At 42.2% G+C, this 15,392-nt stretch overlaps 1 protein-coding gene across 6 annotated transcripts in view; it reads right to left on the minus strand.

Moving 5' to 3' along the window:
• ABTB2 (ankyrin repeat and BTB domain containing 2) overlaps positions 1 to 15,392 on the minus strand; it is a 324,845-nt gene that overhangs the window by 165,270 nt on the left and 144,183 nt on the right. For all 6 annotated transcript variants that reach the window (XM_068110153.2, XM_078774524.1, XM_078774521.1 and 3 more), the window contains one exon: positions 1,371 to 1,511. In XM_068110153.2, coding sequence (XP_067966254.1) covers positions 1,371 to 1,511 — 141 coding nt within the window. The remainder of the gene's footprint in view (positions 1 to 1,370; positions 1,512 to 15,392) is intronic.

The following is a 15,392-nucleotide window of genomic DNA, read 5'->3' on the forward strand; positions in this document are numbered from 1 at the left end:
GCTTTAGTTCGCATTGTTTAGGTCACTCTGTAGAGCACAGTTCCCTTTGGAAACTCTTGTAAGTTCGCATATCAGAGTCTTTTAGAGATACCCTTTAGCACACAAAATTTTGAAGGTCAAGGTCAAAGGTCAAGGTCACTTTGTGGTCAATCATGGAGGTCGACGAAACACTAATTTTTTGAGTAACTTTGATCGGATCGTCTCCAAACTTCATGGGAATCTAGTATATGGTCCGTCGCTCAGCTGATTAGTTTTTGGTGGCGATCGGCCTTGACCTTCATGGTTAGCGCTGGAGGTCGAAAATTATTGACCCCAAGGTCAAATTTTGAAATCGTAGGTACCATATCGAGTAATACCTCATATGAATGCCCTTGATGAGTGCTTCCCAGATCTGTAAACAGTTTGACGCTATGACGTCATTTGATGACGTCATGACGAAAAAACGGAATTTTCACATTTTGGCAAGATACGGTTCACCCTGTGGGTGACATATGTTTTATTTAGTTATTGAGACCCTATTACCCCTCTACCAGGTTTTTGCCATGCTCTGTCATCTTGCTCTTCCCTGAGTCTCTACTTTGTAATAAACAAATACCAGATTATGAAACAAGGGACAAATCAACAGTGTGTATTATATGAACCTGGGACCAGAGCATTACGATACAAGTGCTCAGATAGGAACACCAAACAAAATTATTACAAGCAGCATGAATGTCCAGTTATCTTTTGCTGATAAACTCAGGAGGGGTGCAGGGTCAAAGTGCAAAGGTCATGAAATCAGGATTCACAGGCCTGAGTTTTCCATCACACAGCAGAAGCCTATTTCAGCTCTTTACACAAACAGGAGCCAATTCCCACTGGTTTTTGTTCAAGAGTAAACAACAGATAATTACGGATTTAGTTAGCAAGAAGAATAAGTGGTGTGCTGCCGATAGAATCTCATCACGCCCATTGAGGTTCACTGGTAGGACATGTGAAGGGTGGTGGTTTCCGCTGTTGCTCTCTTGTGAACTGAGAACTGAAGAGTTGAGCTGTAAACATAATCGGAGAGCTGGATACCCTGGGATTCAAAAACAAAATCCCAGTTGCTCTGAACGGCTTCAGCTAGACAGCTACTATATGGTTTGAGCAAGAAAGAAATTAAAATTACCAGTATGCTGAAAATTATAAAACAGGGCGAGCTGAATCTTCGCACTCCATCCCCATGACCTCAGCAATAACTTCGTATTGTTTAGTGTGTTTGTCACCTGATAAAACTAGAAATTTATGGAGCTCGCCAACTTATTCATACCCCTCGGTGCATTTTCCAAATCTATGTTTTTCTATCATTGTGGCCCTGCCATTATCCTTTTTATTTGTGTTCCTCTCACCAAGTTCCGCCACGCTGCCAACATGTGTAGCCAGTAATGACTGCTCAAGTGCCCGCAATTCTTGTGGCCCGTATGGGGCCACTGCACCGGGTCTGGCCTCCTCCTCGAGGAGATGAAAGAGCACTGGTAGAGAGAGTATATCTGCAAGAAAAAAGCAAAATTGTTGTAAAGAAGTTCCGTGTGCTTGAAAAGAACATCTTGTGGATATTTTATAACACTCATTTACAATGCATATAATACATGGTTTCTGACAAGTAATGTTTACACCAGTTTCCCTGGTTATGCAACTATACAGGGTTAGGCCTGGCAGGTGCCTTTTGTTGGTCATAACACCGTCAATTTGTCACATGGTTTAAGTTAGCTACAAATTGGAGAAATCTGTCTGTTTGAACACCGAAAAACATAACGACTAGTGTTATATTGCACATTAGTATGGATGGGCTAATCCACTCATTTTGTGTGCAGCACGTGTCTGCTGGTTTGCATCACTTCTTGGGGGGCAGGGGGAGGTAGGGAGGCACGGTTGTAACACTGATGCAGTGCCCCTCTGTAGTTTGGTGCAGGAACTTGTAATATAACCAGGGTGTCGGACTGTCGCTAATAACTCTATGACTCTTTGCGAATGGCATTGTGGGATCTTTGAGATCCACCAACTCATACGGGCAGACAGGATGCCCATCCAAGGGATGGAACACACATTGATGCCCATCTTCCATGTTTTACTTGTTTTTCTTATTCCTTTTGATGTTTTTATGTTTCTAGATGATGTTTTGAATTTACTGTGAAACTGAAGAGGAATTTTCCTGGATTTGGGACAATAAAGATTATTATTATTATTATTCACCCTGCCAGCGAAACACCAGGGTGGCAATTGATAGCAGTGCAGAAATTAAAGTCTGGATGACATCAAGGACATTATTCAGCAAATTATTTGCTGATCAAGTTTATTGCAATAACAATTCATATGTTTGTCTTCAATATCAATCATCTCAATTTATCTCAACATTACATCCGTGTGGGTATGATAACACTTGCACATCTCTCCCCGCACACACCCACTCCCTTCCCTCTTTCTCGCCCTGTCTCCATTTCTATCTCACGGTTTCCAGATGGTTATATACACCAGGCACTCCGGCTGAAGGACGGTTTTATAAAACGAATTCTCACATCAATTTCAATAATTTAATGAGCAGTAATGGATATTCATAATGCATCAAATTAACATTGAGAGGATGATATAAATGATACTAATTATACAACTCTGTATACATATATTAATGGTATACCTGGAAAACAGTTAATGTCCAAGGTAAGAACTTTAGCAATTTGCAACTGAGTGACTGATTTTCTGACTGGCTGGTTCATCCGCTGGGCTCCCTTCTTCATCAGAGTTTTGATCCTCTCTGCCCAGAAGCCTTCAAACACAGTGGATCCACAACCTCGGTTACGAGTCCACATCAGTTTGTCCACAACCCCGGTTGTGTCCAAACGGTCCGTCAATTCGGCAATGCAATCTCACTTTCTAACTTGTGTAGTACTGCAACTGATTGCAGCACCGTGTCTCTTTCCACAAGTGGACAGCCTCACCTGCCCTCTTCAGCATAAGAAAATGTTACCACAATTAGTTAGAACTGGGTATCGTTGGTGCTTCTTACCTGTATTTTTTGTTCACATTTATCTCCTTTTTCCCCTTTAAAAAGAATGATCCGCTTGTTGTATTTCCTGGCGTTGATGTGTGGATGCTGCATTATTCATTTCAAGCTATCGCCTGCAAGACCTGGTGCTTGAGTTACACTCCATTTTTCAACTAACAGCATCAATGGACAGAAAGGGTTTTGAGTTCCAAGGTACAGCCAATGATGCTGGAATGAATCTGGCAAATTGTTGATAAAAGTGGCAGGATGTATAACTAGGGTACGCCCAGTGTCGCTAGCTACTTGTATTAAAAAAGACTTTGCATATTTCAAGTCGAGTGGTCTTTTATTTTGGTACCGGTAGCCAGTTTCCTGAATTTCTTGTAGCATCCATCTCTCACATCTCTCAACCATCACTGCAACTTCATCATATGGATCTTCGGCTCTACTTTGCAGTCCTTGAATGGCTGTGAAAACCTGTTTTGACTGTGTAACTTTCTAGAATCTCAGGTCTATATATTTGTTGTATTGATTTCTCTATTGTCTTGTAATCAATCACGTCAATCAATCAATCCTTGTAATTTATGTCTGTAGATATACTTGCCATGCTATATGTGATGCATGTATGTACAGGCTGCTCCATGAGCCTTACATTGTGCTCCATTAGAAGCCATCTAACTCGTACATTTTTTTTTTTTTTTTTTATACACACAGCCTTAAATTTCACAACGTTTTTACTAAAACAAAATGGACAGCAATGAGCAGTAACTATGGGATCGTATGAAAGGCTTTCTTAACTTTTACAATTTTCTATAAACACTTATTGGATACCTATTGTATTAATAGACTGCAGGAACATTATAGAATGGCATTATTGTAGTGAAACGTAATTAAAATAGATATTTGTCCAACGATGGCTTGAACAAACTGTAACAAAGATTTCATGACACGTGTCCTCTTATATTCCAAATAATGATCTCAAGAGACTTATTCTAAACAGTGAGGAAATTGCAGTCATGACCCAAGGCATCCTTCAGAAGTTTAATAACCCTGACTCGTGGGGTCAGGAAAGATGAGACATCACAACGGTGTTCTTCAACTAAGTTCTGCACAATACAAGCCCAATATATGATGCTGTTGTCATCCAGGAACCTGATGCTTCCAATGAGAACCTACCGTAAGGAGTCATACCGTCAAATATACGAGGGCCCAAGCACTATGGCCCGGTTGTATAAACATCCTTAAGGAAAAATTTGAGGATTACCTTAACTTTTCCATCATGGACATCCTTAAGTTGAGGACGGTTGCATATACACATATCCTTAAGTTTTTCCTTAATTATTTCCTTAAGGTTACGGGAGCAAAGCAAAGTAAAACAAAGAAAAATACAGGTAAGGATCATTAGAATGTTTTACCAAGAGTATAAATAAATAAATAAATAAATAAATGCAAACGATCAACAGAATAGTGATTTATCCAACCACAAGTCAAATAAAATGGCTGACTTGTGTATGTGTGTGTTTTGAAAACAAAGTAAAGGCTCATAAAAGAGCTAGAACACATAACGGACCGGGATGCAACAGAACAAAAGGCACAGCAGAAAGATGGGGGAAACACCAACAGCAGGGTTGAGGGACAAAGTAGGCGGAGACAGACAAACAAGGGCTGCCGGTAAGAATGAGCGGTAAGGGATGATGCAAAAGGTGGACATTATGGATACAGAATATAACTCAGGAAGTGCAAACTGGGGAAAAATTGGGGGAGGTGGAGTGGTTTACAGTGAGTAGAAAATATCATGGTTTTGCATGGGGGTGATCCAAGATGGTGGGGAATAGCTGTCTTGTAGTGCAAGAGGAAAAAATGAGATTGAAGAGAATGTGGAAGTTGGTTCCACAGGTAGGAGAAAAAAAAGAGGAACAAATGAGTCGAGGCGAGCAGTGATCCTGGATTTTAGGAGTTTTACTCGAAGGGAGCTGTTGGTGGACTGCGTGCATCCAGCATAAACCTGGGGGACAAAGCACAGAACGGGCAGAAGGTGCAAGACCAGAAAGGAGGCGGTATAAGACAGAGAGATCAACGACCTGTCTACAATGGCAAAGTGATAGGACCATAGACTCAGCTTAATCGCAGGGGATTCCAATGATCTTTAAGCCTTGGTTTTCATAGCATCAAGTTGAGAAAGATGTGAGGCAGGGGTGCCTGCCAAGGGTTGAGAGCGATACTCCATCGAAAGCTGCAGATGAAGGTGTCATAGATGGATTAAGAGTTCAGGTGTGCCAAGGAATGACTGTACGATTGAAGGTGCCCAGTTGGTGGCTGGCTTTGGAGTAAGAAGCAAAGGTTTTGCAGAGAAATGCCAATTATGTTTTGAATACAAGGAAGTTTGTCAGTTGTAGTGAATATACTGCACAACAAAATAAATGTTCAACTGCAACATATTTTAAAGAGGAATGAATTTATTATTATTTTTAAATATTTAGTTTATTTATTTATTTATTTATTTATTTATTTTCGAGTGTTCGTTCTGAGTCTGGGAGGTCAGCTGTTCGAACCCTGGCTGGGTCATACCAAAGACTTTAAAAATGGTATGCTTGTATACCAAAAAACTTCCTTGCTTGATGTTCGATCAGCATTTAAAACAACAGAGCATGGACAAACAACCCGAAAGTTGGCAATCATATAGTACAAGCTTTGATGGGCCTAATGTATGGGCCTAACAAACACTGTGACCTTAAAATGCAAAACTTTACATAATAAGGCAGGATGGTTTCGACATTACATACCAGATAAAACAATGACAACAAACATCAGAATAAAAATCTAGAGATAATTAACCACTGAGAATCGTTGTGCAAAGCAGCTGGCAGGATAACAACACCTTCCTGAACATCACGCGAGAACCATATGATTTCCTCTCTTCCCGCACTTCATTTCCGCACAAAATTAAACGAACGAGCCTCCAATCCCCAGTCGAGCATTTATAACCACACAGCCCAGTACGCAACACGCTGTAAAACAGACATATGCACAAAAGATGCCGGCATTTGGAAATCTCATTTCGCTCTCGGGAACCGTGCACAATTCTGCCCTTTGTACCAGACATTGCTGCTGAAGATGTAGTTGAGCATTGGCTCAAGACATTTGGACTAAGTAAGCTGTCCAAATGAATCTTATTTCCTTTTGTCTGTACAAACATGCTCATTCTCGTTTCCTCATGAGGTCATTCTGGGTAATAAGGCCCACCTAAGGCAAAATCCAATCGATGCAGAAGAGTGGTCGTACGTATTTGACAAGAGAAAGAATGCACAAAATACTTCCAAACACCAGCCTCTAAAATATAAAAGTACTTTAGACTATCTAACTATTCTAAATTGATGATTAAACTCATACATCTGGGCTTTAATACCCACGCGCCCCCAAGGTGCACCGCTAATATTTGCAGTTTGGATATACAGAATCTTTAAACACAAACCCTACACATTCTTAAACGTAAACGTTGAATGAAATACACTGAAGCACATCTCACTGCCAATCTTAGTGCTACAGTAAAAAATATACAAGGCCCACCCTTAATCACCAGACTCTGGACAAGCAAGCTGGTCCTAATCATCAGATTCTAACTCGAAAGGCTTCACACACCCAGCCATATTGCATTTAACGCATTGGCATGAGTTCCTCTGCATTTTCTTTTTTAACAACTTTCAAATGTTGGGTGGGCGTTACTACCCACACCCTGTGTGTGTGTGTGTGTCATACTTTTTGTGTCTATTAATTACATATGTCTATTAATTAATTATGTACTATTGAAAGGTACCTCTTAACTATTTATACTGCTGAGACTCTTTCGACCTTTGAAGACACTTTTAAACCCCCTAAGATCATTAAGACCCAAAGGACCCCAAAAGACCCAGAGGATCCAAAAGTTCCCGAGGACCCAAAATACCCAAAAGTCCCCGAGGACCCAAAAGTCCCCAAGGACCCGAAATATCAAAAAGCCCCTGTGGACCCAAAAGACCAAGAAAACCCAAGTCTCCGAGGACCCAAAAGACCCAAAAGACTCCTGAGTCCGGCAGTCAGGTATGCTACAAGGCAATGAAGACGAATTAAAATTTGTTGCAATGGACCAATGGGCCCCCGAGAGTGTAAAATTGATGACTATGTTGGACAACGGCTATCTTGATGATCAAGTCAGAAAGGTTTAAAGTTTGAAGAGATGTGATAAGTCTGGCATGATATGGAAAACAAAAAATAACACCTGAAAACAAGTCAACCCATAGTTGGAGAGGATCTGGGCAGAAATGGTCAAAATCGTATGCAAACAAGATGTTGGATACACTTTTGTGGAGAATATATTAAAAAGTATAACCAAACAGGTATATGTAAGTGTCTGCACCTGTATTTTTGACATGTGGGTGAGTGGCCGGGGTAGGAGAGGGGTTGGGAGTCGGTGTTTTCCAATGTCAATTTTCCAATGTAAAAAAGGAAAACAGTTTTATAATACATCAAAACAAGAAACTATTTATGAAATATTTTGACATCTTTCATTCTCTTCCTGGATCTTTAATTCCTTCTATGTGGCAAGGCTATTCAATGATCGTGGAGATGAGGGTGAACACGCTGGCTGATTATGGTGGAGGCAGAAGTGAAAGAGGAGTTTATTGTAAAAGATGTAAGAAATTTTGAAAAAAAGAGAAAGGACCGCCTACAACTTCCGTACACACAAACTGCGGAATCCTCGACCCATCCCATCCCCTCCTCCCACTCAACCATATGTTACATGAATAACACTTCCTATTGAGGGTTATCTCATTACAAACCAAAATATGGCAGAATGTTGACCCTCATTACCTCACCCCCTAATATGCTCCAATACCCATATTTCCCCTACTCTTACATCTACCATTTTCTCACAAATCCGCTCATTCCCTTGACCTAATTATTCTCTTCTATAAACTCACATTCTCTTTTTATTCCATTATTTCTCTCCTTTTAGCCTCCGTGCCCTCTCGATACATATATAACAAGAATGGCACTCGGCAAAGCACATCCCTCCGCCAGGCTGAACAGTTTACATTTTGTATCCACTGATAGGCCGGATCTGCATCCGGACCTGAACCAAAATCTAATCGGCTTATTCTTGTCACTTACTCAACTCATCCACCAAGTTTTATCACAAGTCGTCCACAACTTTTTGAGATATCCTGCTATATATCGTTTTAGCCCCATCACTCAATGGTGAAGAATCACTTGAAATTAAATAATTCTCATATCCGGACCCGGATTCAGATCATCACCAAAATCAAATCGATTTGTCTTTGTCACACACTGAACCTGTCCACCAAGTTTTGTCCGAATCCGTCCATAACTCGACCTATCGTGCTGTACATCGGTTTTAGCCCCATCTCTCAATGGTGAAGAATCGCTTAAAAATTCTCTGATCCATTCGAATCTTCACCAAAAGAATCTATTCCAAAAGAACCAGAATGTATTCCTCGATGTCACATACCCACCAACTTGTACACCAACTTCCGGCCGAAAGTCCACAACTTTTTTGAGATGGGGCAAAAAACGATGCATAGCTCTATCTCTCAATGGTGAAGAATCATTAAAAAATTTTATCTGATCCAGATCCGGATCTTCTCCAAAATCGAATCATTCAGTTCTTGTGACATACCCATCCTTTTCAACAAATTTTGCTCAAATCCATCCACAACTTTGAGATGTATGTTCTCGTCTCGTCTCGTCTCGTCTCGCGCACGCACGCACACACACACACACACACACACACACACACACACACACACACACACACACACCTTTGTTCGGTGGGGGAGGTAATAAATAAATGACCCCTTTATTTCTCTCTCTTCCCAACGTCCTTTCCCCTCTCCCCTTCTCTTTTCTTCTCTCCCCTTCTGCAATTCACTTATTTCCCTATTCAACCTTATCATCCCTCCTCTTTTCTTGCTTTTTACCTCATTTTCGCAGCCTTCTGCACACTCATCTCCCTCCAAATACGCAATATGTAGTTGGCCACTCCACAACGGCATGGTGTATCAGCAACAAATGTGTTGTACGCAAGACGTGCCAACGCTCATCAAAATATGAACATTTTCACATAAATTGTGAAACACAAGGTGGCCCATTTAAAATGGCCTGTGTCGGAAGTCAAAGCCTTCATTCAGCACCTCCAGCACCAAACAGCTGGTTCTATTTGGAAAAGGAAATTGAGTAACAGCTACACAGTGTTGCCAAACACAACAAAGCAAAATGGTTGCTTTAGTGGTCAACAATCTGCTCACGCTTGCGCCGTGGTTTGCGCTTGCTTTTCAATCCGTAGTGGCATTTCTCATATCTTTTGGAAATACAACACAACAAAACAGAAGCAAATCCAAATACTTTTTGAACTGCAGGAGTATAAATCACCTTTCTTCCAAACACGAGGCAATGACGCCTCCCATGTGCACTATGCATTTATCCATGACGGTAAAATTACAAAGTATATGGCCATGATGATCATGACTATGAAAAAATTGGGGCAATACCCCTGGGCTCACCTGGTAGAACCACCAGTGATCGACTGTTAGGCACGGATGACCCACAAAATATGTCATTTGGACGATTGATTGAACAAACTTGCGAAGGCCATGCAGGCCAAACCACGCAGAGATTATTCCAACTACGTTACATCGAAATCGGGTGATACTTTCAGAAGTCAAAAGTAACGATCGCAGAATCGTAATGACCTTTGACCTTTAAATTGACCTCCTTGATATGCAATCTTTGATGGGATTTGCAAGGCATGAGGAAGCCTTGCTCCTGAGAAGTTCCATAAAGTTTGGTGAAAATAGGACTAATAGTTTAATAGTTTTAGCATCACTGGTGATGAAGGCTGTAGTCAAGTTTCATCGAAATTTTGTTTGTAGTTTTGAAGAAGAGAACAAATACCAATTTTAGGGGGTCAAACCAATTACCAAAATACCAATTTTAGGGGGTTTCACTTACTCACCACAGGCAGGTTGGTGGTCTTTCCGTCTTCTACCGACTCCTCTCCAGCCTTGCCCCCCCCAGCTCTCTCTGGGCTCTGTCCCCCAAATATTCCTACAGGTCGCACAAGATCTGCCTGCATGCAACCCTCTTATGGTTAAACTGCCAAAATCAAGACTCTCTGCTCACCTTCACTCCTTCATTCCTCTTTTCTCCCGCCTCTGGAACAAACTCCCTCACTCCCTTCAATCCCACTCCTCCCTCCAGGTCTTTAAAACAGCTGTTCACCAACATCTCTTATCTTCCCCCATCCAGCTGCTCCTGGACTCTGTGTCCTTTCCTCCTGACAAGGTGGAAAAGTTTCTGTCAACCCTCGACTCGGATTCTGCAACTGGACCTGACGGCATCAGTCCACGGGTCCTAAAATCCTGTTCTTCCGCTCTTTCACTCCCTCTCTCTGTTCTCTTCACCCTCTCTTTTGCTCAAGGTCATCTTCCATCTGCTTGGAAATCTGCCAACATCACCGCTTTGCACAAACAAGGTGCAAAAACAGATCCCAGCAACTACAGACCAATCAGCCTTCTCCCAATTATCAGCAAAGTCATGGAATCCATCATTGCTTCAGATATGAAATCTTTCCTCTTCTCCAATGGCTTGATCTCTGATCATCAATTTGGTTTCAGACCTGGACACTCTACTCTGGACATGCTGCTTCTGCTTTCTCAACAATGGATGGAGGTCCTCAATGCCAAACAGGAAATTAGAGCAGTCTCCCTTGACATATCACGTGCCTTCGATACGGTCTGGCACCCCGCTCTGCTCACCAAACTCTCCTCTTTTGGTATCCATGGAAATCTCCACGCATGGCTGGCGGACTTCCTCTCTAGTCGTAGTCAACGTGTGGCCCTGAATGGGTTTCTCTCATCTCCTCTTCCTGTTCAGGCTGGAGTTCCACAAGGCAGTGTTCTAGGCCCTGTCCTTTTTCTGGTCTTCATCAATGATCTCTCTGACTCTCTTGAAAATCCTCTGTATCTCTTTGCTGATGACTCTACTCTCTGTCGCTCCATTCTTCATCCCTCAGATCGGCAGTCTGCTGCCTCCTCACTCTCTGCAGACCTGGACAAAATCACAGACTGGGCAAACAAGTGGAACATGTCTTTCAATCCTGACAAATCTCACACTCTTACGATGTCTCTCCGAAAAGACCGACTGGACAACCCTCCCATCCACTTTCTGAATAATCCTCTCCAAGAAGTTCTGTCACTCAAGCTTTTGGGTCTCACTATCTGCCATGATCTTTCCTGGGAAAACCACATTTCAAATCTGGCCTCCAAAGCCAGTCGCCGACTGGGCATCCTCCGTCGTGCGAAGTCCTTCCTTGGCACACCTGAGCTCCTCACCACATACAAGGCTTTCATCCGCAGCTCAATGGAATACTGCTCTCCCCTCTGGGCTGGTGCTCCTGCCTCACACCTAGCTCGTCTTCACGCTGTTGAAACCAAAGCATTCAGAATCATTGGAATCTCCCGCGATGAAGCTAACTCCAAGGGCCTCTCACTCACTCACCGCAGGCAGGTTGGTGGTCTTTCCATCTTCTACCGACTCCTCTCTGGCCTTGCCCCCCCAGCTCTCTCTGGGCTCTGTCCCGCAAATATTCCTACAGGTCGCACAAGATCTGCCTGCAACCCTCTTATGGTCAAACTGCCAAAATCAAGACTCTCTGCTCACCTTCACTCCTTCATTCCTCTTTTCTCCCGCCTCTGGAACAAACTCCCTCACTCTCTTCAATCCCACTCCACCCTCCAGGTCTTTAAAACAGCTGTTCACCACCATCTCTTATCTTCCCCCATCCAAAACCTTGATCTTTTCTACCCCCGCTAATTTCACCCCAATTCCACTTTTTTGAAATACCAACTTCTGTCCTGGAAGTCATTGGTGTCCTTGTGTTTTATACTTCTCCCTCCACCCCCCCCCCCCCCTTCCCATGCCTCCTCCCCCCAAGCCCTCTCCCTTCCACACATCTCCCTGCTCTCAAATGTTGTGTTTGTGTGCTTTACCTTCTCTCCCCATCTTGTTTTCCGCTCCCGCTTTTTATATATTTTGTTTGTCTGGTTGATTTGTTTGTGAAGTAAATGTTAGCTCTTTCACGAGCCTCGATTCAGTATACAAAAAAAAAAAAAAAAAAAAAAAAAATCCAAAACCTTGATCTTTTCTACCCCCGCTAATTTCACCCCAAATCCACTTTTTTGAAATACCAACTTCTTTTCCTGGAAGTCCTTGGTGTCCTTGTGTTTTAAACCTCTCCCACCTCCCCCCCCCCCCCCTTCCCACACCTCCTCCCCCCAAGCCCTCTCCCTCCCACACATCTCCCGATGTCCCTGCTCTCAAATGTTGTGTTTGTGTGCTTCCCCTTCTCTCCCCATCTTGTCTACCGCTCCCTCTTTTTATATATTTTGTTTGTCTGTTTGCTTTTTTTTTGTGATAAATGTTAGCTCTTTCACGAGCCTCGATTCTGTATACAAAAAAAATCAAAAAAAAAACAAAAAAAACCTGGACCCACTTTGACCCCCTGCAGAACTACTTAGGCTCCCCATGACATTGATTCTTTTTTTATGCCATGAACAAACTTAGGTACATCACGGGTGATTATGGTCGTGGTCAAGTATCATCGGAATTATGTGCATACTTTCGGAGAAGAAAGCAAACAAAGCAAATACCTATTGGGGGAGACGGACAAATCCCCCATGTAGATCCACCCTGACACTCGTTTTTTTTTTTGCTGTGAACGAACAAACTTTAGTAGATCATGGGTGATGAAGGTTGTGGTCCAGTTTCATCGAAATTTTGTTTGTAGTTTTGAAGAAGAGAACAAATACCTATTTTGGGGGGTCAAACCTAGACCCACTTTGACCCTCCGTAAACCAACTTTGGCCCTGATTTTTATGATGCCATGAACAAACATTGGTACATGACAGGAGATGAAGGTTGTGGTCTAGTTTCATCAAAATAGTGTATGTAGTTTCGGAGAAGATGATCTGAGTGTTTAAATAGCTACTCATTCACCGATGGACACTCCACGATGCGGATACCTCACCTGAACAATGTTCCAAGTGAGCTATAATGAATGTTGTACAAGGAAGCTTAGACATTAGGAGGCCAATTGACCGGTGTTGTTTATCCACAAGTGACCAACTTAATACTGTAAATCAGTTTTCTTTACATCCTCTAGGTGCATATACTAATGCTATGCTTACCATAATACCCAATTTAAACATGTTAGCTCACCTGGAACGAAGTTCAGGGGACATTATGCGATGAAGCGTTGTCCGTCAGTCCGTAAACACTTGAAACTTCTTCTCCTAAACCGCTGATGGGATTGCGATAAAATTTGGCACAAATGATATTTGTTGTGTTGTGACTAAAGATTGTTCGCGACATAAAAAAAAAAATCGGGTCTAAGGGGGTTTACCGGGGTCAAAGTGTATCCAGGTTTGACCCCCCACAATAGGAATTTGTTTTTTCCTCTGAAACTACACACACTATTTCCATGAAACTTGTCCACAACATTCATCACCCGTGATGTACCGAAGTTTGTTCACTACACTAAGAAAATCAAAGTCTAAGGGGGTCTATGGGGGTCAAAGTGGGTCCAGGTTTGAACCCCCCAAAATAGGTATTTGCTTTCTTTTTTGAAACTGCACACACAATTTAGATAAAACTTAACCACAACCTTTACCACCCGTGCTGTACCAAAGTTTGTTCATGGCATTAAAAAAAATCTGCCGCTTTAGGGGTCTACTGGGGAGGGAGGGGGGTTCCCCCCCAAAATAGGTATTTGGTTTCTTCTCAGAAACTACACATGCAATTTCGATGAAACTTCACCACAACCTTAATCACCCATGATGTACCAATGTTTGTTCAAGGCATTATAAAAATTTGGGTCGAAGGAGGTATATGGGGTTGCCCCCAAAATTAGGTTTTTTTGTTTGTTTGTTTAAAGTATTATGATTGTGTTAGTATGATTCTACATGCTGCCCTGTATTCTAGAACCATTGAAATTGGTTTAAAATACCTTTAGTCAGTGCAGTATACTGTTTATTCCACCAGGTGTGTGCCAGGGGTATTGCCCCAATGTTTTTTTTTGTATAACAAATCGAAGCTCATAGAAGAGCAAACACATGGAACACATATAAAAGGGAGCGGGACATAAGAAGGGGGGAGTGAGGGAAGCACAACAGTAGGGAACAGGGACAACTTTACAATGAACAACTTGACATTTACAGGTAGCGACTTTGACAAGAATGCCGGCACACAATGGTCTGCTCTTTTCAAAATATATTACGTCTTGGAGTTAAAATGCAGATGAGACAGCAGCTTGTGTCTCTCTATCTAAAATATGGTGTGCACCTAGCTGCACTGCCCCCACCTCTGACCGGAACTTTATAAGAATGGTAGTTTTCTGAATGGTAGCCAATTACCAACCAAGCTATCATGGCCCTCAATAAACAGTAATTATTCCACCTCTACATATTGTCTACATTATTTTCATTCATATTAACAGAGTCGATCAAGCATGTTTTCTCGATGAATGACAAGTACTGCACTTGACTCTACACGGAAAAGAAGATTGAAAGCAGAATCAACCGTGTTGAAAGCAGCAATGTACATTGCACATTGTGAAGGTGTAATCTGAAATCTCAATTTAGATAAAACTTAACCACAACCTTCACCTCACACATGATGGCAGATCGAGCCCCTTTAGGGTTCTTTAGGGGTTACAGGGGGCCACACGAGCCCCTTTAGGGGTCACAGGGGGCCACACGAGCCCCTTTAGGGGTCACACATGCATCTCACACATGATGGCAGATCGAGTCAATAAATCTCACTTATTGGCCACAACCGTTTTCAAGTGGACTGTACTGACATCACTTGGTCAAAAGTCAACTGGGGTAAATAAGAGTAAAAAATGAGGGCAGATATTTAGGTGGAGGTATGCTCATGACTCGTGGAAAAAAGGCTTTCTGGGTTTATGGAACTTCCCTTCAGCTACTATTTGACAAAGACTTTGTTTGAAACTTTAAAACCTTCAAATTATAAATTCACTTGTATGGTGTTCCTGTTCCTGCCCCAGTGTTCTTCTTCCCTCCGCCATCCTCCACCGAAAAATTAAGTCGATAAACACCGATTGGATTAATGTGGTGTTTATGTGGCACAGACATGATAGGCCAAATGACCTCCTCCCATGTTAAAGTTCCTTGAAGTCACAGTAGATGGAGAATAGGACATGTGGTCCAGGTGCTTGGCACTTTTACGGTGGTGGTTTTTTTTAACTTGCGCCGTACACACATGCCACGATAGAGCAGCAACATATGTTGAACATTACTGCTCATATACAAAGCAC

The sequence above is a fragment of the Myxine glutinosa genome, chromosome 3 (genome assembly GCF_964187855.1).
Source record: "Myxine glutinosa chromosome 3, kmMyxGlut1.1, whole genome shotgun sequence".
Taxonomy (NCBI): domain Eukaryota; kingdom Metazoa; phylum Chordata; class Myxini; order Myxiniformes; family Myxinidae; genus Myxine; species Myxine glutinosa.